Source organism: Chelonia mydas, chromosome 16, assembly GCF_015237465.2.
Source record: "Chelonia mydas isolate rCheMyd1 chromosome 16, rCheMyd1.pri.v2, whole genome shotgun sequence".
Classification (NCBI taxonomy): Eukaryota; Metazoa; Chordata; order Testudines; family Cheloniidae; genus Chelonia; species Chelonia mydas.
Genome location: NC_057857.1, coordinates 13,191,442 through 13,217,968, shown reverse-complemented (window position 1 = coordinate 13,217,968; position 26,527 = coordinate 13,191,442). Strand labels below are relative to the sequence as shown.

Here is a 26,527-nt window from a genome sequence, read left to right as displayed (position 1 = left end):
TTATGAGTATGTGTTTTGTGTGGGAGCCCCAAAATATTCCTGTTTAGGGCCCCCAATGGGTTAGCCCTGCCTGGTGGAAGGGGAATAGGAAGGAACAGAGAGCAGAAATAACAGTTAAGGGGTAGCATTTTGCAGAGTTGCAAAGGTAAAGAAGAAGAACATGAGTTTACTGCAGGAGAAAGTCAGGGAAGGGATCTGAACAGCTTGGGAGGGGAAAGGTTATATGTAGGCTTTGAAGGATTAAATGTTTATCTGTAGATGTCAGCAAACATTTATTTCACTGCACACACAAACCAACGAAAAAATATTCCCATCAATAACTGAAATTTACAGATATGCAAATTAAGAAAAACATAGTTTGAGAACTTAGATTAAAGTCCATTGACTTTTGAATTAGGCTTGTTACAAATGGGCTAGCAAATGAATAGTAAAAACAGGTATGATTTGTTGATTTAGGGATATTTATTTTGTGCACTTTGATGTGATGTTCACAGTTTGGGTTTGAATGTTTACAAAGCTTGATTGACCTTTATAAATTTCAATGTTTACTCTAAATAAATAGTTGTCTAACTCCCCCTTTAATGTACCGCAACTGTAAGAAGGTCGATAAACATCTAAAGACATGCTTAAAAATAAACAGAGATATTAATCAAAATTATAAAACATAGAAATGGAATCCTGCCAAGCCTAGCTGTGCGGTCAGAGTGCCAAGACAAGCAGGTGATTTTACCGACAGCAGTTTGGATGGACTGGAGTAAAGTGACCATGTGTGACGGCTGCCACCACCTTGGACAACACACCGAGGAGCTAAAAGCATGAGCTGCTGTCGATGGAATGAAAGTCCCCAAGGCTCATCAGCAGGGGCTGTCATAACCTCTGTGAGTCAGCCCGGAGGGGGATATGTAATACACATCCCTCCAAATGAACACGCCTCTCTGCAAGCACAAGTCCCAGCTGTCCGAGCCATTCCCTCTGCTGATCTCATCTCCCTAATTCAACCCCTGAGAGACAAAGAGAGAAAGAGGAGGGAGATGCCTGCACTAGTTCAGGCAAGGGATCTGCTCTCATCAGAGAGCTATGCAGAGCTGGGCCCTGCCCCTCACAAAGATGGTAGCGCCCCTGCTTATTGGTCATTGCAGAGGAGGGATCTGCCCCTCACAAAGATGGCTGCTCTGCTGTGCCCTCCCCTAACGGCTGCTGAGCCAGGGAAGGCAGTGTGGGCTTGTTACGCTGTATCTGGGCTGCTGCTGCTGAAGTTACACTGTAGCTGACTGTCCCTGTGTCTTGCAAGATCAAGGCCGGGGCTGCTGTGTTTACAGGACTTTGCTCACTCAGGGCAGTGGGTGGTAGCCAGGGAGGTGCATACACGGGGCTATGCTGGCCTTCATAGCAAGGAACATGGTAAGTAAGAGCCTGATCCCTGCTTTGCAGGCTGGTTTAATGTTCATAGCAAGGAGGGAGGGGGCGGGGGGGAGCATTCCCTTCTTTGAACAATCTTGGGACAGTGACCCATGGCCTTTTCCAGAGGTGTCTGATATGGTCCTGTGAGGATGAGACCAGGGCTTCTAGAGTCTCTGAGAAACTGGCAGAGTTGGGAGAAACCTGAAAGTTTTTTTGCTCAGGGAGGTTTGAGGGGGACATTGAGATAAATGTCCGGTGCTGATTTTATGGGGCGGGGAAGGGAGGATGATGCAGGAGAAGATTTGGCTTGTACCAATGCAGCTGTAGTGTGATTTTCTTGTAGGATGCAAAAATGTTTTGCAAGAAAGATCATTACAAATTAGAGGGTGTCGGGGGAGGATTACTGCTAGGCATCACTCTCAGCTAAAGGACAGGGATTTCCTTTCGATGCATAGTAACTTCACTAAGGGGATGGGATGGTCTTGGCCAGTCCAGGATCACTCTTCAGGTTTGACACAGTCCGTGAAAGGCTGCGAATATTGTTCCGCTTGAGGATTTTGATTTTGTAATGTTTTTTCCCCTGGTGTCTGTTGCCAGCAAAACATCTCCTAGGTCTTCCCTTGGGCTGGAAGTAACCTTTGTCAGTTTGCAGAACTTCATTATGTGCCTTCTATCAACTCAAGCTTCTGCCAAGAGCTTGGTTACTGATTAATTCATCCTTTCACCGGGGTGCCGCCCCCTTGGTTTTCTTAGGAACTGATAGTGGGGCTGATATGTACCTGCCCGTTTGGTTTTTTTTAAACTGATTAAGAAAATATTCACATATTCTAGGAGGAATATGTCAGTGAAATCTTCTGCATTTGCCCCACCATGTACTTTAACTGGACTCTTTCCTTTCGTTTTGGAATCTTGAACTCATGGCTATAGTAATTGCATCATTCAGCCAAAATTTGCTTAAAGTTCTCCATGTGCGACATAGGGGAGAAGTCGTGCAAACTGACTTCTACTCATGAGACTGCTGAACATTCAGTGCAAAGGACTCCATGGTTCTGTTTGGGTTATAGCTACTGCTAGCAGGATTCTCATAGGCTTTCCATGATCTATGGATGAATATTTTCCCTCAGGTTTCAGAGTAGCAGCCGTGTTAGTCTGTATTCGCAAAAAGAAAAAGGAGGACTTGTGGCACCTTAGAGACTAACAAATTTGTTCGTCTCTAAGGTGCCACAAGTCCTCCTTTTCTATTTTCCCTCAGTTACAACTGCATCGTACCAGTGTTTACTAAACCATGCGGAAGACATGTGCTTCTATCAGATCCTAGTCATGCTGTCTGAAGCGGCAATAAAATGGCTTTTGTCAGTTCTGTGACAACACTTAGGCCATTTTCAATATCGGATGAAGGGGAACCGCGGTTGAAAATCAGTCTCAGCATCAGTTTGATTTCCTGATGTAGCCAAGGCTCTAAGAAAGTGGGTACCTGTAGCAGGGGGGTGCCTTTAATAAATCTCTTTCCACACCAGTAAGGGGGAAATTATATTAGAACCTTTCTGTCAGAATCACTGTTGAACCATGGTTGAAACTAGCATGGTTTGAGCCATAGTTGACAGAGCTCAGGAGAATGGATAACTGTGGATTTTTTTTTTCACCTGCTGAAAGAATCCCCATTTCTCCACATCACAGCTGTGTTGTCTGTCCCAGGATTCATGGGCTCTGTGATTTTTAATTTTTCTTTAAAAAGATCCATATTGTCTGACACTCTGCAGGTGGCTGGGTGGATGTGATGGTAACAAGTGAATCAGACATTACTCAGACGTTCCTGGTGACTCCAAACCCACAAGTGTTGCTAAGTGACATCCTGAACAGGACATGAAAGGCCAGTCTACATGGCAAAGAGTACACAGGGACTCTGATTAACACAGGTTGGCTTGGTTTGTGGGATGGAACCCAAACTAATACAACATCCTACCTTAAAGTAAACCAATTAATATGTAATAGGGCTGTGTCATGAGTCTGGCCTTGGGAGAGAAGTAACTTTGGTAGCAAAGCTAGAACAAGGTTTGGCACAGAACACACATGAGACTGAATTCCCTGTGGATATATGCATTGATGGAGGGTCACCTGGTATGTGTGGATTGCCTCCCTTCCTCATGTGGAAAGGAGAGTCTGCAGCCTACTGACTGCTCTGATGTTCCCGATTTGTTCACTGGGATCTCAGTACATGCTTGGTAGATACTGGCACTAAAATGAACACATAAAGGCTAGTTGGGGTAATATCCAGATGTGATGCTCAGATTTTGAGTTTGTGTGGGTGTGATATTTTCATTATTTATTTTTCTGTTTCACCTTTTCACTGTGATCCATCCATGACTTTTTTTTCTTTTTAATAAAAATCCCAAACAAACAAAATAGCTCTCTCATGGTGTTTCTTACTGGAATATTGTTGCATAAAAATTTGATTGCTTGTAAGGCTGCTCATTTATTAACTACATTTAGTTAAACACATCCTGGTAAGACTGGAAGAGGCTGATATTCATCTTATTATTTTTCCTTATGTCTGGAATGCCCATGTAATGTTATTGTTTTGAGATGTTTTCTAATGACAAACAAAGTTGCCAACAGCTCAGAATTCGTGATGTGCAGTGCTATAATACTAAATTAGTGTGCATGTGACTCTGGAGACTGGTTACAGGATACGGCCTTTTGTCAGTAGGCTGTTGGATCAACCCAGCCCAGGGACTGAATTCATTCCCATGTGATGGCTGTTTGATCTGTGTGGTTGGTGGGCCTCTATCTAGCTCAAGGGTTGGCAAACTACGGCCCGCGAGCCACATCCAGCCCATCAGACCATTTCATCTGGCCCTCAGCTCCTGCCGGGGAGTGGGGTTTGGGGCTTGCCCCACTCAGCATGGCTCCCAGGAAGCAGCTGGCATGACCCCCCCTCCGGCTCCTACGTAATAAGCGTAGGAATGGCCAGGCGGCTCTGCGCGCTGCCCCGTCTGCAGGCACCGCCCCCGCAGCTCCCATTGGCCGCGGTTCCCGGCCAACGGGAGCTGCAGGGGTGGCGCCTGCGGACGGTGCAGTGTGCAGAGCCACTTGGCCGCGCCTTGCAGGCGGGGGGGGGGGGGGGGGGGACATGCTTCTGGGAGCTGCTTGTGGTAAGTGCTGCCCAGAGCCTACACCCCTGAGCCCCTCCCCCAATCCCCTGCCACAGCCCTGATCCCCCTCCCGCCCTCCAAACCCCTCGATCCCAGTCCAGAGCCCCCTCTTGTACCCCAAGCCCCTCATCCCCAGCCAGAGCCCTCACCCCCTCCCGCACCCCTACCCCCAATTTTGTGAGCATTCATGGCCCACCATACAATTTCCATACCCCGATGTGGCCCTCAGGCCAAAAAGTTTGCCCACCCCTGGTGAACAACCGTTCACATCAGGAACGCTGCCATTGCAGCGGCCACCCCAGTTGGCAGTCTGTGCGGAGAGGGAAAAGCCTGACTAGGCCATGGAGATTGGATTTCGCTTTCATCGGTACAGACGCTTCCTCCTGATCAGTTTGTTGGAGGAAGCTCACACAGCTGCCTTCTACTAGGGTGACTAGATATCAAGTGTAAAAAATTGGGACGGGGTGGGGGATAATAGGTGCCTATATAAGAAAAAGCCCCCAAAATCGGGACCGTCCATATAAAGTCAGGACATCTGGTCACCCTACTTGCTACCCACACAGCCTGTGCATAGACCGGGCTCTTCTCTCTCCAGAGCTGTCAGCTGGGCCCCCTTCCCCATCCCTGAAATATACAGTTCCCCAGCCCTGAAATAAACAGTAAAACCATCCAGTTGCAGAGGGTAGAGTAAGGAAGCGATTTCAAGCTCCTGCTGTCACTGAGGGCAGGGGAAAAATTTTAAAAGTGTCTTGCCAGCACGTGGGACGTGGTTTGCTGCCCCTCCCACCCAACTGCTCGCATTGCAATATCTGGTCTTGTGTTTTCTCAACAGAATAGCGCAGTCAGATGGCAAAGGTTGCTATCTGCAAAGTGTGTGACTCCCTGTGTATACCATAGAACAGGGTGAGATTAGAGAGGAAGTCTGAGGGAGTGAGAGTTTTACAGTTTTCTCATTCCACCCATGGAGAGGAAGCAGCAGCAGTCAGAGAAGGTACAGTATGGTACATTATCATTAGACTATGCAGGTTAACCCCTTCCTTCCTCTTCAACCCTGCACTTTTTCTTCGGGCTTAGTGATTAGTTTTTCTTGTAACCTTCCCAGAGATGTTGATCCCTCTGTGCTGCCAGATCCTGCAAGAGCCAAGCACTTTCTTTGAGGGGCTGAGCACCATGCAGGAGGTGATTGGCACCTTGCAGGATTGGACCCTTTGTGCTTCTCTGCACTTGACCCTGAGGAAAACCCTCCCTTGACTGCTTCTTAGACCAAAGGGCATGTTCTAGCTGGTATCATTTCCCTCCAGTCCATAGTCAGAAGTCTCTAGCAAGGAATTTTAAACCACTGGGAGGGAATGAAACAGGAGGGAAAGTGGGGGAAGAGGGCATGGAAAACAGGATTTAAATCCTCGCTAACAGAACCTTGTTAAATTCCTGCCCAAACAAGAGGATGTTCTCAAAGTTTTGGGGGAGGGTTGGCGAGGGCACTTCTCCTGGTCAAAGGCTAGTATTGCTCTTTGCTCTCTCATGTTCTTTTTCTCTGCCCAAAAGAAACTGTCACAGCACATATTCCCTGTGGAAGCATTTATTGCCAAAACTGTCCTAGCCTGTCCCCCGTGAGCCTCTCTGATTCACCCACAATTTCCCCCTTCTTTAAAAACTTCTCCCTATATTTTCTCTCCCCCCCCCTCCCTCCCTCCACTTTGCACCTGCCAGTCTCCTGCTGCGCAGGACTGGATGGGAATCATTTTTGGAGCTACGTTTTCTGACATGAGCAACTGCGGTCGCTGCTGACCCGAGAGGCTTGGTGATCCCATAGTCAAGCTCCTCCTGTCACCAGAATGTCCAGCTCCACAGTCGGGCTTCCGGTTATTATTCTTGATTTTGCACAGTCATTTCCCGGGTGAGGGTTGTTAACCCTGATCCAGTTCCAACTTGGCTAAATTCCTCCAGCAGTTTCAGTTGGCTACAGGATTCCTCTTCACTTCCTATCCTAAACTGTTGTGTAGCATTGCCCGTTGCTGTGTCCTACCTCAGAGATGGCTGCATTTCATTAGTGGGCAAAACAGTCCCTGTGTATATTCCTTACCTACTGTATAGTTGTAGGGGATACTCTGAGACTTATTCCCCTTAATGTTTGTAAAGTGCTAGGAGATCCGCAGAGAAGGGCAAATGTGTTGTTATCCCAGTGGCATTTCCTTTAGCTGGCTGAGAATTGACATCCCTGTGGGAGGCTGTGTCTCTGCTGCTGTTCTGGATGTCTCCTGATCCTCTCACTCTGGTAACCAGTCGATAAATGTCTGGTGTTTGTGCTTTGAGCTCTCTGCTCCTGATGAGGCTTCCATGTGTTGTCAGGGACAGGGGACTCAATGTATCTGAGCTGCTGATTCCTTTTGCGCTGCGGGGAAGATTGTCTGTATGTGTGCTCTGTGGTTTGCAGGCAAAGCCATCTGGCTTGCTGAAGCCTTTGGCCTTGGGGAAGCTCACAGGCAGATACTTAGCCCACCAGGAGGGACTTCCATGTCTGCCGGTGCCGCCCCTTCAGCAGACCCTGGATCGCTACCTGCTGGCTCTGCAGCCCATCATCAGCGAGGAGGAATGGACCCACACCAAGGGGCTGGTGGATGAATTCCGGAAACCAGGTGGCGTTGGGGAAAGGCTGCAGAAGGGCCTGGAAAGGAGAGCGAGGAAAACTGAGAACTGGGTATGTGGGTGCTACTTCCCTGAGTCCTGGTCAGTAGAGGAGAGGATTGACGCAGGATCTGAGCCAAGTCCTATAAGGGCCATCACTATCCTGGTTTCCAAGCCAGTGGTTCCCAGCCACTGGCACCTGTGCTTTTGTGACTGGTAATCTAGGCTCCCCCACACACTTCTGTGCTGAGACTTAGTGCATCATGCATTGCTGCCTGTCTCTCTCTCCGCTGTGTGCACAGAGCTGCCCAAGCCCCATGTCGAGCTCAGGCACGTGCAGCTGAATGGGAAGTCATGGGCACTGACTGCTACAGCTAAAGTCTTAGTCCTTTAAAATGACAGTTGCCCCCAGAAGGTTGGGAAAGCCCAATGCTCCAACCCACGGAGCACCAGCCCCCCCCCGCCCCCCAAGCCCCCTGCTCTACCTAATCTGTAAAATGGCCGAAAAATCATTCCATGACCCAAATCCCACAATCTTCTCCACTTGCAAAGTATCGTGGGATATGGTGTGTCGCAGGATTGTCTTCCAGCCATTTTGTGGGGCACAGATCACTCACGCTTGCAAAGTGGGCATCCTGCTCTCTGCAACCTGGAGCCCCCATTCTTGCATGCTTCCTGTTTCTGTCCCAGCTCTCTGACTGGTGGCTGAAGACGGCTTACCTTGATTACCGCCTGCCGGTTGTGGTTCACTCCAGCCCTGGCGTGGTTTTACCAAAACAAGATTTTCTGGATCAGCAAGGCCAGCTCAGGTAAAGGCCTTTCTGGCTGTTCTTCCCCGAAGTTTCAGATGATGTTAGTTGGGCTGCTGGGGAGTTGATTTGGATTGGTGGGAGGAGACGATTACTAGCAAGTCTCTCCCAGCCTAGATGACTGCTAGCCATGGGGAGGCTCACAGCTACTCCAGTTGCAGCCTCTCCCAGCAGGAAGCACTGTAGGGAATGAGGTAAGAGTGCTGGCTACAGGGAGGCTGAGGGCTTCTCCAGCAGGATTCCCTCAAAAGGGAAAGATGGAAGAGGAAAGATGGTCCAGTGGTTAGAGGAGGAGGCTGGGACTTAGAAGACCTAGATTAATTCCCTGCTCTGCCACTAACTTCCTTTGTGACTTTAGGCAAATTACATAAGTCTTTGTGCCTCAGTTCCCCACCTGTCAAATGGGGATAATTGCACTTCACAGCGGGGGTTGTGAGGATAAATACGGGTTGTGAGGATAAATACAGATTGTGAGGCGCTCAGATACTACGGTGACAGGAGCCATACAAAGTACCTAAGATACTTTAGAAGACCCTAAATTTGACTTTAGATTCTGCAGGCTTGGGGGAAGAGACAGACTACTGCATGAATTAGGTTACTCAGCTAATGTTGTGTGTGTCTGCAGATTCATTCAGGCTCTGTGCATTTGCAGAGGGCTTCCCACTGTTCTGTTATTAGTTGCACAAGTCAAATCCACAGCTGCTGTCTGTCTCCACTGTGTTTCTTCCCCTTACTCAAGCCCTGTATGCAACCGAACACTGGCAATTTGTGTGTTTCCCTCCTGCTAATTCATGTTGCCGATGCTGGTGTTTTGAAGTCATCCCCACACACATGGAATTGATTCTCTCACCCTCTTTGGAGTCTGCTGCTGAATTTAGTCCCTGTTTTTAGCTGTTTGTTTTCATGCATGTGAAGTTTTGTCTTAGATTTGGGTTCAGCTCTGGGAAGTCTAGGCTCTGTGGATTCAAAGCCATAGCATTGACCTTTATACAGGTTTGCCTTTTCCACATTTACCCATCATCACCTGCTCCTGTCATCAAGATGTCTTCTGGCTGGGTTAAAAATATCAGTCAACCAGAGAAGTGTGTGTGAGAGAGAAATAAGAGTGAAAGAATCCTCCCTCCCTGTCTGATGCAAGGTCTTGTATGCTCACTTGGCCAAATCTGTCCCATCCCAGTGAGTGGGGAGGATGTCTTAAAGAGACAGTGTAAGGGCTAAAAATCCTATTTTAAAAACCCTTCCGTATATTATTGACTCTGAAATTTATTAAAATCAACGTTGCCAACTCTCCTGATACTTGGTACTGTATTTTACTTGAAAACAGCTCAGAAACCAGAAGGCAAATAAAAAGAATCCAACTTCCTTTTATCTCATGACTTTTGATGGGGCCTGACATAATTTATGAATGCTTGGGCATTGCAGTGCTGCGATTTAAAAAGAAAACAAAACAACTACCTTGCTATCATGCCCTCTACTCTCTGTGTTCGTCTCTGCTTTTACGATGAAAGGCTAGTTGGCTTTACTTTTGGTTCTAGTCAGTTTCACTTTCTCAGGCGTGGACAATGCAAAATGCAGCAAAGTTTGTTTTCAGACACTACAAGGGAATATACAGTTGGGGGGGCTTTGGGGGTGGGGAAGGAGGGTTGTTTTTAAAAACTTTCTCCATGGGATCTTTTGTGGAAATGTTTCTTTCAGTTTCCATTTTTTAAAAAATTCAGCTGCAGAGCAGCTCCAGGATGACTTGCCTGAGCCCCTTCTAGGCTAGCCAGGTCTTTGTTACTATCCTTAGAGCTCAGGTACTTGTGCAAGTTGTGCAACAGGAGACATTAGTGTGATGTCCTGCTCTGTGCCTCTGTTCCCCTCACACACCCTGTCTGTCTTGTCTATTTTAACTCTTTAGGGCAGGGTCCTTCTCTTGTTGTGTGTGCCCAGTGTCCAGCAGAAGGGAGCCCCAATCTTGGTTGGAGCCTCTCGGTGCTACACCCACACAAATACTAAAAAAAACCTGAATGGGTCAGTGAACAAAAAAGTGTTTCATTGGAGCTACCAAAACACAGCCACAGTTGGCCAGGGCTCAAGATATTAGGAACTTGCTCTGCTCTGCTGTCCCCAAAGCCCAGCATTCTCTCAGCAGAGGGAGTGAAATCCAAACCACTATTATTTCTAGGGGGTCAGGATTTCAGAAGTCCCAAATGTTCTGATTTGTATCTCTCCTGGTCGTTATGTTTGGCTTTTCCAGGTTTGCTGCCAAGCTGATCGAGGGCATCCTGGATTTCAAGACCATGATTGACAAGTAAGTTGGATGCAGTGGTGTTGTAGCTGTGTTGGCCGCCATATATTAGAAAGACAAGGTGGGTGAGGTAATATCTTTTATTGGATCAACTTCTGTTGGTGAGAGAGACAAGATTTTTGAGCTTACACCAAGCTCTTCTTCTGTTAGAGGCATTTCTGGCACACTGAAATGTCCCTGCTGCCTTTACTTAGGGGATGTTCAGATCAAAAGTCTCTCTCTCTCTCTCTCTCTCTCAAAGGGAAACAGTCAAGATAAAAATCCATACATCTAAAGACTAGCACCTCTAATCAGTGTAACTGACAACAGCCAGGGTCACTGTCAGGACTGTACAAAAGCAAACTGACTTTTCCCTTTTTATGCTCTTTATTTACTTCTGCCTCTTACTCCACCTGGATAGGGGAAATGAGTCTGGTCTATTCTGCTTCTTGGGTCTCATGTAATGATGTTTAGGGTTGCAAAGCTGCAGTGCCACAAAAACTTTTCCCTTCACACTGTGTTTTGGGAGAGGCTCCTATGTGTGTATTTGGAGGGAATTAAGCCTGATTGAAGCCCTGCAGACTCACATCCTTAATTTATCCACAGAACAGGTCCAGCTCAGTCAGCAAGAACACACACGCTTCCAATGGGTTTTAAGTCCCCAGGGGCATTCTCTGTGGTTCTCAACCTATTTACCACTGTGGGCTACATATCTATGTGTTAAGTGGGCTGCATCCACACAATATGCATTCTAACACTGCCTGGCCCTGAGGATGTCACATGCGCTGCAGCTGTGTGCTGACTGGGCTGCAAGCAGCCCACAGGTGAGAGATTTCAGAGTAGCAGCCGTCTTAGTCTGTATTCGCAAAAAGAAAAGGAGTACTTGTGGCACCTTAGAGACTAACCAATTTATTTGAGCATAAGCTTTCGTGAGCTACAGCTCACTTCTGAAGTGAGCTGTAGCTCACGAAAGCTTATGCTCAAATAAATTGGTTAGTCTCTAAGGTGCCACAAGTACTCCTTTTCTTTTTACAGGTGAGAGAGGAGTCCAGTCCTCTAGGCCTCATTCAGTCCTTGGCCTCTAAAATGAGGCTGCCAGCAAAGGCCTTGTCTGAACTAGGATTGCAGGTGTGATATTAGCAGGTTAGCTAACACATTTGAGAAGCCTAGTGCAGTCCAGGCACACTGCTTTTAACACATGCTAAACCAGTCACTTTAAAGTCCAGGGTGGGCCCTGACTTTAACCCAACCAGGTTAGCATATGTTAAAAGCAGTGTGCCCACGAGCCCAAGTCAGCTGACGTGTCCTGCGGGTCTTTTATCCCTGGATAGACATACCCAAAATGTAATTGTGAACGGGGAATCATCAAGTGGGTGTGTTTCTAGTGGGGTCACACAGGGATTTGTTCTTGGCCCTGTGCTATTTAGGTATTTTTATCATTGACCAGAAAGAAAAAACATAAAATCATCACTGATAACATGGGGAGTGGTGAATAATAAAGAGGACAGATCACTGATTCAGGGCAATCTGGATCACTTGGTAAACTGGGTGCGAGCCAACAGAATGTGTTTTAATACAGCTAAATGTAAATGTGTACAGGAACAAAGAATGTCGGCCCTAGTTACAGGAGATGGGGCTCTATCCTGGGAAACACTGATTCTGAAAAAGATTTGGGGTTTGTGGTGGATAATCAGCTAAACATGAGCTCCCAGTGTAACATGGTGGCCAAAGGGGCTAATATGGTCCTTGGATGCATAAATGGGCATCTTGGGTAGGAGCAGAGAGATTATTGTATCTCTGTATTTGGCACTGGTTCAACCGCTGCTGGAATCCCGTGTTCAGTTGGAGCGGGTTCAGAGAAGAGCCTCAAGAATGATTAAAGAGTTAGAAAACCTGCCTTATAGTGATAGACTCCAGGAGCTCAGTCTATTTAGCTTAACAAAGAGAAGTTAAGGGATGACTTGATTACCGTGGATAAGTACCTGAATGGAGAACAAATATTTAATAATGGGCTCTTCAGTTTAACAGAGAAATGTGTAACATGATCCAAGGGCTGGAAGCTAGACAAATTCAGTCTGGAAATAGGGTGTAAATTTTTAATGGTGGGAGTAACAGACCATTGGAGCAATTTACCAAGAGGTGTGGTGGATTCTCCATCTCTGACAATTTTTAAATGAATTTTCAATGTTTTTCTAAAAGATCTGCTCTAAAATTATTTCAGGGACAGTCTCTGACTTGTGTTACACAGCAGGACAGACTAGGTGATCACAACGGTCCCTTCTGGCCTTGGGAGTCTATGAACTGAGACCCACCACACAAAGAATCAGATGGCAACAACTAGTGGTCACTCCAGACATAGGCCTGGATTTGAACCTGTGCCCTGTAACCCACTGCTAATCCCCTTGAAACAATGGGTCTACATTCCGTGCATCTTTCAGTATACCAGGCCTCAACTCCTCTTGGAGTTGGGCAAGCTGCAGTGTAGGCCCAAGGGTCTGTTTTTTCCTGTGCTAGCAGATGTGGAGAAAAGGACCTTGCCCCTATATAAAACAAAAGCCAACTCATGTACATGCTGGGTAGCCTCTGCTCGGAGAGTTGGGGGGTGCGGGGGATGCTCAGCCCCCAGTGGAGGAGACTTCTAATATCCAAATCTTTTAGGGCTTGTACACACTAGCATTTATTTTGATATAAACTTAAAAGCCACCCCCCTGAGCGATGTAAGTTACACCAACCTAAGCACCAGTGTGGACAGTGCTATGTACATGGGACAAGCTCTCCTGCCGGCATAGCTACTCGGGAGGTGGAGTAATTATGCCAATGGGAGAGCTCTTTCCCATTGGCATGGAGCATCTGCACTAGCCACACTACAGTGGCGCAGCGACATCAGTACAGCTGCACCCTTGTCATGATTCTACTGTAGACTAGCCCTTAGTCTCTCACTGGAGCAGCCGCGAAAGGGCGCTGGGCATGGGGAGAGCATGCCAGGTGTGGATCGTTGGAAGGCAGGCATTCTGATTGCTGTTTTCTTCCCTCTCCTGCCCTGCTTCCTCTCTTCTGTGTATGTTTCCAGTGAGACCCTGCCAGTGGAATACCTGGGTGGGAAACCTCTTTGCATGAACCAGTATTACCAGATCCTCTCATCCTGTCGCATCCCGGGCCCGAAGCATGACTCCGTTGTGAACTACACCAAAGGAAAAAAGCTGCCCTCGCACATTACTGTGGTTCACAACTTCCAGGTACAGCAGTCTTAGTGGAAGTCTTAGGAAGGCCAAGTTATTCTTTTGGATTTAACTGCCCCCTTTGACTGGCTTTGCCAAGGAAGAGAAAGAAGCAATAAAACTTTGAGTATGAGGTTTGCCTCCCCAGGGAACCAGTCCCGCTCCCCCTGGAGTCAGTCGTGGGTTTGCTATTAACTGAGAGCAGGCTTGGGCCCCATGGCTGGGACTGCAGTGTGTGTGAGCTGTATGTGAGTGCTCCATTCCCACATCTCTTTCCCTCCTAGCTCCAGTCCCTGAAAGTTCAGTCTCCTGCTCTGGGTTTGGAGCTAGAAATTGCTGGTTTGGGAGGCCGGGGGGATAATGGACCCAACAGTCATGGCTAGGGCCCTACCAAATTCATGGTCCATTTTGGTCAATTTCATGGTCATAAGATTTTAAAAATCGTAAAGTTAACGATTTCAGCTATTTAAATCTGAAATTTCATGGTGTTGTAATTGTAGGGGTCCTGATCCAAAAAGGAGTTGCGAGTGAGGGGGTCGCAAGGTTATTGTAGGGGGGGTTGCGGTACTGCTACCCTTACTTCTGCGATGCTGCCAGCAGATCTGGGCCCCGAGTGAGCAGCTGCCACACTCTGGCTGCCCAGCTCTGAAGGAAGCAGCACAGAAGTAAGTGTGGCATGGTATGGTATTGCCACCCTTACTACTGCGCTGCTGATGGCAGGACTCTGCCTTCCGAGCTGGGTGCCCGGCCAACAGCCACCACTCTCTGGCCACTCAGCTCTGAACGCAGCGCAGAAGTAAGGGTGGCTATAGCGCAAACCCCCTAAAATAACCTTGTGACCCCCCCTGCAACTCCCTTTTGGGTCAGGACTCCCAGTTTGAGAAATGCTGGTCTCCCCCGTGAAATCTGTATAGTATAGGGTAAAAGCACACAACGGACCAGATTTCACGGGGGAAGACCAGATTTCACGATCCATGACGTGTTTTTCATGGCCGTGAATTTGGTAGGGCCCTAGTCATGGTCAAGCCTCAGAAACTGTAGAACCTGGAAGGTGTTACAAGAAGAGTGTTTTCCTCTGTCTGTCTGTCTTAATTATCTGGCCCTCATTACCACAGTATCCAAGCACCTGCTAATGTTTAATATATTTGTCCTCACAACATCCCTGTGAGGTAGGGAAGTGCTATTATACTGTTTTATGGATGGGAAACTGAGGCACCAAGAGGTTAAGTCCTTTGCCTCAGGTCTCACAGGAAGCCGGTGTCATAACAGGGACTTGAACCTGGGTCTCCCAGCTCCCAGGCTATGCCCTAATCACTGGGTCATCCTTCCTCTCCACCGACCAATCATCAGCCCCTTAGCTGAGCCCTCAGCATTGCTCTTGCCTCTTGGATGAGACTGTGGTCAGTCTGCATGACTGGCTGCTATAAACCTTTGTCTCTCCCTCCTTCCCAGTTCTTTGAGCTGGATGTTTACAGCAGCGATGGCAGCCCCCTCACCACCGATCAGATCTTCATCCAGCTGGAGAAGATCTGGAACACGTCCCTCCAAACAAACAAGGAGCCAATTGGGATCCTCACCACCAACCACCGAAACAGCTGGGCCAAAGCCTACAACAACCTTATCAAAGGTCTGTCCTGCCCCACCCACGTGGATCACCATGCTGGTAACTGCTGCCCTCCATGCAGTGCTGCGCCCCGGGGCTTCTCCCTCCTTTACAAGCCCTCTGCAAACAGACACTGACCAGATAACTGGCCTTTCTAACAGTCTGAGTGTGGGAGTATTTATCCAGCTGGGTTGTGTCCAGATTAGACCCATTGCAAAGCATTGTTATTTCTGTTTAAACACTCTGTCCAAGTGTTCAAGGTTTGGTCCAGGACAGAGCTGAAGTTATGTAGTATTTCACCCCCAAAATGGATGAAATCCAATAACCCAGCTAAAAAAAAAAATCAGAGGGCTGATACAAGTGAGAAGGAGCATCCCTATGAGGCTCACAGCTTCCAATCTGTAACAGCCGTCTAGCCCATAGCTTCAACACTCAAATACCACTGCAGCATGGTCAAGAGATGCTTCCTTACAAAGGGAATCAGGGCACCAAATGTCATCTATCTGTTCTCCTGAATTTTATCCTCCCTCCAATTAAATGCAGTTTTTCAACCCGCTTCCATCATCTTCTACTTTTCCCCCCCCTTCTCAGATAAGACCAACAAGGAGTCCGTGCGTTCGATCGAGAAGAGCATTTTCACCGTCTGCCTGGATTCACCCATTCCTCGGGTGTCTGACGACATCTACAAGAGCCGGGTGGCAGCTCAGATGCTGCACGGTGGAGGCAGTCGCTGGAACAGTGGGAACCGATGGTTTGACAAAACCCTTCAGGTGAGTGCTGGGGTTTTTGAGAAACTAGAGGCACAGCTCTGGGGGAGACAAACTTCCTGAAACTGGAAGGGCCAGTAGGCCCCCAAATCATTCAGTAGGAGACTTTCCCAGCTCAAAAGGGGCATGGGAAGTGAGAAGAGCAAGAGGCTGATGCCAACAACGTAAGTGCCTGTGGGCTTGGTGGAGAATGTTTGGGATTCTCTCCCGCAATCAAACAAGTTCTCACTCTCCTGCTAGGTCCACCGAGCTCTCATTGTTTCTTAGGTTCCTGGCAGCACTCACTTAATGCAGCCAAGCTATTCCTTGTATTACTCATAAATTAACTGTCTGCCTGCGGTGTACAATGACTTGTCTGTCTGGAGGCTGACCAAGCCTAACAAGGTCTGTTTCTTGTATTTCCCATGGGATTGTTGCTCTCCCTGTTTGTCTCTGCCAGAAACTAACCTGCTTCTTTCAGGCATCTGCTGCCATCCCACAACAACATTTCTTTGATCCCCATCTCCCTTTATCTGTATAATGGTACCATTCAAGGGCCACATCCTCCATTAGGAGGCTATCTCCGGGCCTTTCAGGGGGATGGAGCCCATGCTCTGACAGGACTCTTATAATCCTAACAACATTTTGGGTTATTCAGCTTCTGCTTGGCACTGCTTATTTACAGGGCAACGCCAAGTTCTTCTAGCTTTGCAATTAACCAAAGTCTTCACAGAACTGGTGGGAGATGTTACTGCTGTGTTACGTGAGCCTCCAAGGAAATCAAACCCTTTGAAGCTGTACCATACTGCAGGGTACACTGGCCTCTCTGATGCATCTACTGTCAGTGGGACCATCTGCCTCATTGAATATAATGATGATACCAATCCTCCTAGCCTTGGTTATGGAGTTTCTTTCTTCTGGGAGGTGGCTGATGGCTTTGCAGTTTACCATGCGCTGATGGGGTTGAGGTCTTCTCCAGCACATAGCAATGAGACATTGAAGCCCCTCTTGGGCTGGTGCTTGCACTGTAGAGGAGGCCTCTCTTCACTGCCTTTTTCGTTTCCTTGGCAGTTTATCGTTGCTGAGGATGGCTCCTGTGGCCTGGTGTATGAGCACGCGCCTGCGGAGGGCCCGCCCATCGTTGCCCTTCTGGATCACATCGTGGAGTACACGTGAGGCTTGCTCACTTGTCTCTGAGTCAGACACGGATCTCAAACTGTCCATCCACAGTAAAGCTCCCCTTCACCAGCTCATTTCCCCCCTCACCCCCAGGCATCTGCTTTGGAGGCGCTTTAACGGTATCTCAAGTTAGGTACTGCAGCTCTTGTAGCAACGACCAGGGATTAGCCACCTGCTGAGAATGGTAAACTTTGCTGCTGCTTGAACTCTCCAGAGAAGCCACTGCTTACGTTTAATATGGCAGTCGGGTGGCTCCTGTTTGGTGTTTGCTCCTGATGGAATCTATAGAACATTTTTTAAAGGGTTCGAAGGGCATTAGACCTGTAATTTCTTGGTGAAGGAATCACTATGAGCCAAACTTCTGCATTTGTTCTCCTAGTTTTTCACCAGAAGCAGATGTGGAGGGAGCAGCTGTCAAGTCAGGAAGGCTGAGATTTGTGACAGAGGGCTTTGCAGTGTGTGAGACAGACCCAAAATGTCATAGTCAGGGATTTACACTATGTTCACTACAGTGGGATCTGAGTCTGTCTACTGGGCACCAGAATCCTATAGGCCAAGGGGCTGGAGATAAAGGTCTGGCTAAATGGTTTCAATGCTGTTTCTCTGTGCAGGAAGAAACCAGAGCTGGTGAGATCACCAATGATTCCTCTGCCAATGCCCAAGAAGCTGCGGTTTAACATCACCCCAGAAATCAAACATGACATAGAGAAGGCAAAGCAGAACCTCAACATGTGAGTAAAGCGGGTAGGAGAGCTCAGTGAGTGAGCGAGAGAATAATCCATGTGCCCACTTGGAGAGCTGGGTGCTAAGGAAAATGTCAGTGCTCTATGGTGCTCAGTGCACTATTCAGGAAGCCTGCCCAGTGTTTTGTTGGGCATAAACTATATGTGGCTGAAAAGTGCATTGCTGAGCCTCCTCCTGACAGATGACTGCTGTGCTGAAAGGGGACTTGCTGCTTATTCATCCCAATCTACTTATGAAGAGGGATGTCTCTGATCAGGAACCTGACCTGCTGTACTAGATCAAACAACTGGGCCAACTAGTGTTGGATCCTGTCTCCAGCAGTCGGCAAATCCCTTGCATCTAACCAGTTGCACGGTACTTCACGTAGTGCGTCAAGTTACGGAGGTTGAGCTCATTGTGAAAAGATTGGGTGGGGCAGATCCCTTTGTCCTTGTGCAGATTTGGTCTGAGCAGATTGATGTCTCTGGGGCTTACGAAAGCTCTGAGGCCTGGGTCTTTGCCATGTAATAGCAAGGAGCATCCTGAAGAATTTCTCTTCTCCCTCTCTCTCTGCAGAATGGTGCAAGATCTGGATATCAAGGTGATTGTCTTTCACCACTTTGGGAAAAACTTCCCCAAGTTGGAGAGGATAAGTCCAGATGCCTTTATTCAGATGGCCCTGCAGCTGGCTTATTATAGGTAAGGAGCACACTGCAGGCAGTTAGCTTTCCAGCCCCTATATCTCCCTTCTAAAGAGCTTCAGGGGATTTTTACCCTGCTCCACGAAACTGCTGACTAGAGGTCAACACCAAACCCAACTAGCTGGGCTTGGGGAAAGAGCCCCAAACACCACAGGGTTACAAGGTGGTGACCTATTGCAATAGCCCACTCTTTTGCTATGCCTCCATGTGGGAGGGTTAGATGGCTGATGGATCTAGAGCCATGTGCAGACATCCCAAATCCTGCCCTTTCCCCATGCACTGGAATGGCACTGGTTCTGCTCTGTGTAGGGCCCTTCGTGGTCACAAAGGAGTGGGCAAGATTAGCCCCTCCAAGAGCAATGCATGAAATACCAGTAGAGGAGGGTCAGTCAGCTAGGGATGCAGCTTGGTCCATGTAATTACCATTTCTTCTGATCTTTCTCATCCTTCCTGCATGGAATTTACTCTTCCCTGGGAGGTGGGGAGGATTCAAGGGAGAAATACAACAAATGTATCTGCATACTTCGGACCAGAAATTCACCTGCACGATTTCCCTGCGAAGGATAAGATTTGCATTAGCCCCTTCTTGTCAAGGACAATTCTTCCCCTGTGACTGCTTCTCCTCCCCGTCTTTCAGGATGTATGGCCAGGTCTGTGCTACATATGAGAGTGCCTCACTGAGGATGTTCCGCCTGGGTCGGACAGACACCATCCGCTCTGCCTCCGTGGACTCGCTGAAGTTTGTAGAGGCAATGGACAACCCTAGCAAGCAGGTGAGAGTTCCAACAGATGGAGTGAATTAACTTCACCCCAAAATAAAGGGAGAACTGCTTTTCAACTTACCCTAGAAGTGTAGCATCTGTATCTTCTGGTCTCAGCCAAAAACTGCATCTGATCTGAGGTTGTTTTAAGGTACAATCTGGAATATATGATTACAAATCTTGGGTCTCATTCAGCTTTCCTTTTACATCTCTGTAAATCCAAGGTGAGTGTTTCTAACCCTATATCACATGTGACCAGTCTGAATGTCTAGCCAGTCAGGTCCTAAGTACTAGATTATTGGACTTGAAGGTTCTCAATGTATCATTCAAAGGGTCATTTCCTCATTTTGGTTTTGACCTATGAACTTTGGATAATATACAGGCAAACAAATGTACTATTTTGGGGAGTAGATTTGCTAGAATATGTTTAAATTAATAGGGATGAACACAGTTAGTACAATGCTATATTTAATTGAAAATTTTAGAAGTTAATGCAGTTTTTCTGGATGGGGAGTTGTACAAATAAGGAAACAAGCTCCCGACCAAACAGTATAGTGTTTGGGGTGTCCCAAACTACAGAGACACTATTGGTTCCAAGCATCTCCAGATTCACAAAGAGGACTTGTGATTCTAAGTGTTCAGGACTCATTTCAGTCCTTCCATGAAAAAGATAGGGACTCTGGTTCTCTCTTAGAAGACAATGCATCGAGACTAGAACCTAGCAAGTGATGAAAGTCAGTTCACTGGGGATGGAGTTCTGAGTCAGAGTTCAGCCATTTGCTGTAGGCTGTAGAATCTCTGTAGTGATTCCCTTGCAAAGACTTGCCTCCTTTGGTTGCTGAATTGTCCTTCTGTCATCTAAATTGTCCCACTGACATCTCCGCTTCCAACAGTTCTAGGATAAAGGGCCACAACTGGTAGTTCCTATGGAATCACTTAAGAATAGAGTCTCGTGAGCTGGAAGGGGAGAAAAATAATTCAGCCAAACAATATGATCTAAGTTAACAATAGTTTGAAGCCAGAAATGCCATCCTGCAGGTGAGCTACTGAAATCACTGGGCAGCAAATTTTTAATGTCCATTCCATGCATTCTCCTTAGAACCTAGAGAAGGCGGAACTGCTGAGGAGAGCTACGCAGGCACACAGAGCTTACACAGATATGGTGAGTGTCCCATACAGCTCCAAGGCTGGGACTGTGCAGAGGTAAGCCAGGTGCTGCTGGAAGAAAAATCCCAATTTATGGTGCTAGACATATAAGACAGCCTGTTAATACTGCCCCTAGGATTGATTCTGACCAGTTAATGCTTTGAAGGACTGACTTTACTCTTCCTCTTTGCACCGTTCCTTCAGTATCCCTGGTGACTGGGGGCAGAGGAGAGAGAAAATCAAGTCTGCAGCTACACTCTGAAGAATTCCTATTCTCCCCATCACTAGGGTCTGTAGATGTCAGGGCTGCACAAGGGTTTTTTTAAAATCACAGGGATCCTATCCTGAGAAGTTATAGGGTTTGCTTAGTTCCATCTGTCTGTCAAATGTTGCTCTTAATGGACAGTCAGGTTTTTTTTTCCCCTTTCTACTTTAAATTTAAGAGGATTTTTAAAATCTGGTTCAGACTGAAGATGGTGCTGATTTTTGTTTCCCTGCCTCTCTGATCTCTTATCCAGACTCTTTCTTCCTTTCAGGCAATAAAGGGGAATGCAATAGACCGTCATCTGCTAGGCCTGAAGATTCAAGCCATTGAGGATCTAGTGAGCATGCCAGAACTGTTCATGGATACAGCCTACGCTGTTGCCATGCACTTCAACCTCTCAACCAGCCAGGTAAGAAGTGGCTGAACAACGTGAGAGTGCTGCAATCATTCTTTCTCCCTTTCTTCTCCACATTCCTCCACCACCCCCTTCCTTGAGGAACTGCTCTGCATATAGTGCCATAGGAATCTAGCCCCACAACAAGCTGAGCTGGACCTTTAAAGAGGTTGTGAGGTGAAGCTGAAGACTATGACCTTATCATTGCTAGAGCCATTCTAACAGATTATCTTCTCCACCCCAGGCTGGACAGTGCATTGCCAGGTAGATACCAAGAGCCTGTGGTAATGCGGAGACCCTGCCTGCACACTGTAACAGCAGCAGTACTGCATGAGGCTCATTGTCCTTATGAGTCTACTTCAGTGGATAACTGCTCCTCCACAAGTCTCTTCAGAGGGTGATATGAAGAACTAGCACAGTGCTGGGGAATAGCAGAAACAATTGGTTTATTTCTAAAGCATCCACAGTGTGTACGAGGAGCTGAACAGATGGGTCTGAATATCATGCCCCTGCCCTGCAGAACTTACCTGGGGTGTTAGTTGGGAGTAGTCCATTTGATTTACCCTCCCCAACAGCTCTTGTGATCTTCTCCCTCTTTTTGTTTATTTGTTTTTAGTTGGGTGAGGAGCTGTTTAACCAGGTTGTTTCCCACTGTAGGTCCCAGCAAAGACAGATTGTGTGATGTGCTTTGGTCCAGTGGTTCCAGATGGCTATGGAGTCTGCTACAACCCCATGGATGACCACATCAACTTTGCAATGTCGGCGTACAACAGCTGTGCCGAAACCAATGCAGCCCGCCTGGCACATTACCTGGAGAAGGCGCTACTGGACATGCGGCTCCTGCTCCAATCCACACCCAAATCAAAATTGTAAGAAATGAACCTCCTTCACAGCCCCTAAGCTTTAGGAGCTGCCCCATGTGCACAAGAAGCTCCCAGCTCTCCAAAAACTGGGCAACAGGAGATGGGCTCCATTAGGACTCTAGAAGAGCATAGGGCACGCATCTCTCTGCAAAGAAGTTAAGGAGTGGTAATCTCCAGCTATCAGACTACAAGGTGAAAGGAAGCACTGCCTTATTCCGAGCTAGATCTGACAGAGATCCTGTCCCACAATGCGCGAAGTGTGCCTTTCTTCCCTCGAAGGTATACTGGCACAACGTCTTTTTATTGAATTTACAGCGGAAAGAACAGAGAAAGCACATTCTTCATCCCATCCTTCACTCTTCATCCCCTAGGGGGAGTATTCCCCTGGCTGAGTAGGTCTGAGACCACTTGAATCTTTCTGCTGGCTCAGGCTTTTGAGGGGTTGGGAATATCTCTTTTGGGCCATGTTATGCCTCCCAAAGTGGTGTCATCAGTGCCATTGAACTTTGGGGTGGGGGGATGAATGCTGTAAATCGGAGGAAATCCAGTCCTGTTAGGATGCATTGTGCTGCTTTTCTAGAAAATTGTTTTCCTAACAAAACCTTGGTAGGGGACTGGTCTTTGTGTGCTTTTCACAGCTAGGAATGTTCCCTTCCCCATCCTTCTAACACTTGGGTCTGCACTTTCTCCACTAACTGTGAAACACCATCGCTACAACTGAACTCATTTCCCCTACTCTGGCCTTTTGTTTGTTTGTCTGAAGCATAAAGTGATGGATTGCTGGCAGGTCTCCATCTCAGAGCTTCAGGCTCTGCAACTTGAGCCTCTTTGGCTTTCTTGTATTGCTTCTACTAAACATTTTAATTGATTTTTTTAATTATGCAGGCTCTGCTGGCCTTGACTTTATGCACTTAAATATTTTGTAGTGGGGAGAGATTATATAGACCTTGATGTTGTTTGTAGAACCTGTCCTCTTCATTCTGCCCCTTTTCTTTCAAATAGGAAAAGAAATGGGAACCATGTTGCCCTTTGTTACTTGCAGACTGAGAGATCATGCACTGTTTTCCATGCTGCATTTATTTTAGTCTAAGGAGATGCTGCATAAGAAACTTAATTAGCCCTTCTAATCAAGTTTCCCAAAATGCCTATAGGTTCCAGATTGCATAGGTGATGTATGTTGGAGCTGAAGGGAAAAAAAGGTGCAGAATGACACTTCTCCCCTGCCATATATTATCAACTCGTACCAAGGTTGTGGTTCCTCTAAAATAAGGGAGGTAGTGAAGAAAGCACAGGAGTCTATTCTAGGATGTACAGACTCTGTCTGTTCATTGCCCAAAACAGCTGCCTTTTCCATAGGAATCCAACAGCGCTTCTTCATCAGAACCTGGTTTCTTCTTGCCTTAATGTTATTTATACTCATGGTGATTTATAATTTCCCTCTTTTGTGGAATATAGTCATATCTGTGTGAATTTGATCGAACCTTTAGAAATGAAGGAATTATATATTTATAAATTTGCAAGTTAAAAAATATTGTGACACAGTAAGAAAAGAATATAAAACCGCCAATATCTTTCCTAGGGCAACATGTGAAACCATAGACCTACTGCCCCTATAGAAGAGAGTGCATTGTTTGCCCCTGCCGATGCTATTCCTGCAGTTGGATAACAGTAGTTCTGCAAGCCCAAACATACGGTGCTGAACCAAGGAATAGCTTGAGTTTGTAGTCTGTTTTATCACACAAACACTTATCCATAACACAAAGTCACCCAATCAGTAGGGTCATTGCTGCTCTTCTGGTGATGGGCCTCGAGAGCATTCACAATCTTGGTGCCTTGGTAGAGGGCAATTTGAAGTACGTTCATCCTACTAGTATTGAAAACCTCTCTTTTATGAACACTTAGTCACCCCATCTCACTTTTTAATTGATGCAAACCTGCTCTCAGTTGTTTTAAATTCAAATTCCACCCCCCCAACTAAATATTGAGGGGAAAGTTTTACTGAAACTCACCTGCACAGCTAACGATTGTACAAACCTCCATTAAAAAAATTTAAGTTTAAAAAAAAAATTTATACATGGAATGAGATGGTTAGAAAGCAATGGGAGCATGTAATGCAAAGCTCTGGGTACAAACACACCTGCTCTAACTATCTGATTCTTCCACAATGAACGAGACTGAAAGTTATAAGAGGCCACCCAAAATCTTAATCTGTATTAATATTTATTATATGTAATGAGTACTTATATAACCATTTAAGAGACTGCACCCTTCTGGGATGAATTGGAATGGGTAAGGTCTTGCTGGGATTTAAAAAAAACACTACTTTTTAGGGAGGCTTTTATTCTGGAAGAGATTCCTTTAGCCAGAGACAAAGTAAACGTTTTTTTCCCTCCCTGTATGTAATGAGTCAATATAGTGCCTGCTGATAACTGATGTTACTCTACTTTGGTCTCTGGCCATGAGGCCAAAGACCAAGTGCTTTCAACCACAGCATCGCTACATATTGGCATGTCTTATTATTACAAGGCTAATTTCAGAAACTAAGAATTCTCTCCTCCCCCCTTCAATAAGACAGAAGTAATCACCCAAAGGCAAGTGCCCACTGAAAAGGATGAGGTGGAAGTGCACTCTGCTATTAATGGAAAATACAGGGGATGGGTCTGGTTTTAATCTTAAGTCAGATATAAAGCTGGAGATCCCATTGGCTTCAGTGACATTTCTCCAGCTGTGGAGCGGAGGTCTTTATGTGCCATGCATAGGGAAACACACAAAAGATTCTTATCCAGCTTGTGCATTCTCTCTTTAGGATGTAGGGGGCAGAAAGCAGGATTAACAGGGGAGCTGCTTTATTACATTACAACTGTTTACATGGTTTTCTTTTAAAAGTGTTGTTTCCTCTTATTGTTGCCAATTTCAAGCTGTGGTGATGTCTTTCTGACTCATCACTTCTTGACTTATTTTTCCAGTGATCAGTTATTTTGAGTGCCAATTTGTTTGTTTATCCTTTATTAGCTGGTCACTTGCCCAAGAAGCGTCCATGGTCTTAAAGGCTATGTAAAAGTTATGAAGAAACTACTGATTTACTCAATAATTAGGGAAATATGTAGATTTATAATGTGCAACTAAACTCTGGGATTGGAGGTGTAGTTGATGGCACAGCCAGTGTCTTTGCATGCTCGGCTAGTTAAATGCATTACATGTTTTTTTGATAATGTAATCAGTGTCCTGCAAGGATTGGTGATGTTCTTCCAACATAAATAAAAGTATAAATGTTGCCAACAGGGTTGATTCTATGCAGAAAATGCTCTAGGTATAAGTTTGATGATTGTCTTTACAGAAGGATGTTCATCGTGGGTCACAGAACAATAGATCACACAGGAATTTATCATCTTCCTCCTATTGTTTTAGTATCTCCATCCCAGGCCATGGTAAGGGAGCAGAGCAAGAGATCCGCTACTTGGAAAGCAAGGAGTAGTTCTCTGAGGGCAGTCATCTACCTTCCTTGCTCCTTTTCAATCCACCTACCTAAAGGCAGGAGGCTACCTGAAGTTTCTCTTCTCACCTCCTAGGCTGCTCAACTTGGCCAAGAATGTACAAGGGGCCTTTATCGCTATGTCAAACAACGTGTAGCTTCCTGGGGGATGGAAAAAGAAAGCAGAAGCAGACCGAAGCCCAGTCTACACTTAAAACTTACATCAACATAGCTACAGCATGCAGGCATCTGAAAAATCCACACTGCTGAGCACCGTAGCTATGGTGACCTAACTCCTTCTGTAGACACAGCTAGAAAGATGGAAGAATGCTCCTATTGGTCATTTAGGTGGAGTTCCTACAGCAATGGGGAAAAAACCATTCCCTTGCTGTAGTCTGAATCTATGCTAGAGTTACAGCAGCATAGCTATGGTGCCACAGCTATACTGTTGAAGCAGCCATAGTATAAATGGCCAGAGAAAGCAGATGGCAGGAACTGTGCTGGAGAAGCATAGGGCTGTCTCCCCAGCCACAGGCTGCAGAGCACTGGCTTGATGGTGCTATCAAGTTGTAGGGTTTAATGCACTGTGTCACTGTAGACAAACATTGCCAGAGCCACAGAGTATGTTAATCATTAGAAAATAAAGTAAATGTAGTTTTTAAGGTGACTTTTCCACTTCTCTAGGATGACAGTCTCTCTGGAAGAGGCGAGGGATGTGTTAATTACCTTTGAAGCAATTTACATTTTTTGCCTCAGCTTTGGGAAATGACTCAACTGCCCCCCCCCTCTTTTTTTTTTTTTTTTTTTTTAAAAGTGAGGGAGAAGAATGGTGGTACATTTTATTTATTTGGCTCTGCTTTTCAGTTGGTGGTTAGAAGAAAAAGAACCAATTAGTACTGCATTCTACTCTGGTGCCTAACTCATTACTACACTACCCTATTACCTAGCTAACTTAGCTACTCGCACTTCCTTTCCCCCCCCTCTCTCTCACCTACCCATGGCCTTTTTTAATGAAATAGTTATGGGCCTGAGCTAATGCCCATTAAAGTCACAGCCCATAGCTCAAAAAGAGAGAGAGATCAGCCCAGCCAAAGTGCTTTTATGAGGAATAAAAGTGCTATTTTATGTGCAAATGCACTAGAAATCTCAGTGTGGAGAGTTCATATTAGATCACTCCAATGAGTGCTAAATTAGAGAAAT

General features: G+C 46.4%; 1 protein-coding gene across 2 annotated transcripts; it reads left to right on the top strand.

Moving 5' to 3' along the window:
* Positions 1 to 1,037: 1,037 nt before the first annotated feature.
* Positions 1,038 to 25,134, top strand: CRAT (carnitine O-acetyltransferase). 2 transcript variants are annotated; one of them, XM_027823511.3, is made up of 15 exons: positions 1,131 to 1,401; positions 5,386 to 5,544; positions 6,988 to 7,251; positions 7,869 to 7,987; positions 10,227 to 10,280; positions 13,327 to 13,492; positions 14,927 to 15,101; positions 15,669 to 15,847; positions 16,895 to 16,995; positions 17,614 to 17,733; positions 18,302 to 18,424; positions 19,064 to 19,199; positions 20,287 to 20,349; positions 20,870 to 21,007; positions 21,650 to 25,134. In XM_027823511.3, the coding sequence occupies exons 2-15, from the start codon at positions 5,515 to 5,517 to the stop codon at positions 21,863 to 21,865; spliced, it is 1,884 nt and encodes a 627-aa protein (XP_027679312.1). In that variant the 5' UTR covers positions 1,131 to 1,401; positions 5,386 to 5,514; the 3' UTR covers positions 21,866 to 25,134. The 2 variants fall into 2 exon arrangements, with proteins under 2 accessions (XP_007061134.1, XP_027679312.1); XM_007061072.4 differs by lacking the exon at positions 5,386 to 5,544 and having other exon boundaries at positions 1,038 to 1,401.
* The last annotated feature ends 1,393 nt before the right edge of the window (positions 25,135 to 26,527 follow it).

What these genes read in the sequence shown, in the direction of transcription:
- CRAT (XM_027823511.3), top strand. Translation starts at nt 5,515, where the DNA reads ATGGAGAGGAAGCAGCAGCAGTCAGAGAAG. An exon ending in CGAGGAAAACTGAGAACTGG is followed by an intron (nt 7,252 to 7,868) that starts GTATGTGGGTGC and finishes TTTCTGTCCCAG; the next exon opens with CTCTCTGACTGGTGGCTGAA. An exon ending in ACAGAGCTTACACAGATATG is followed by an intron (nt 20,350 to 20,869) that starts GTGAGTGTCCCA and finishes TCTTCCTTTCAG; the next exon opens with GCAATAAAGGGGAATGCAAT.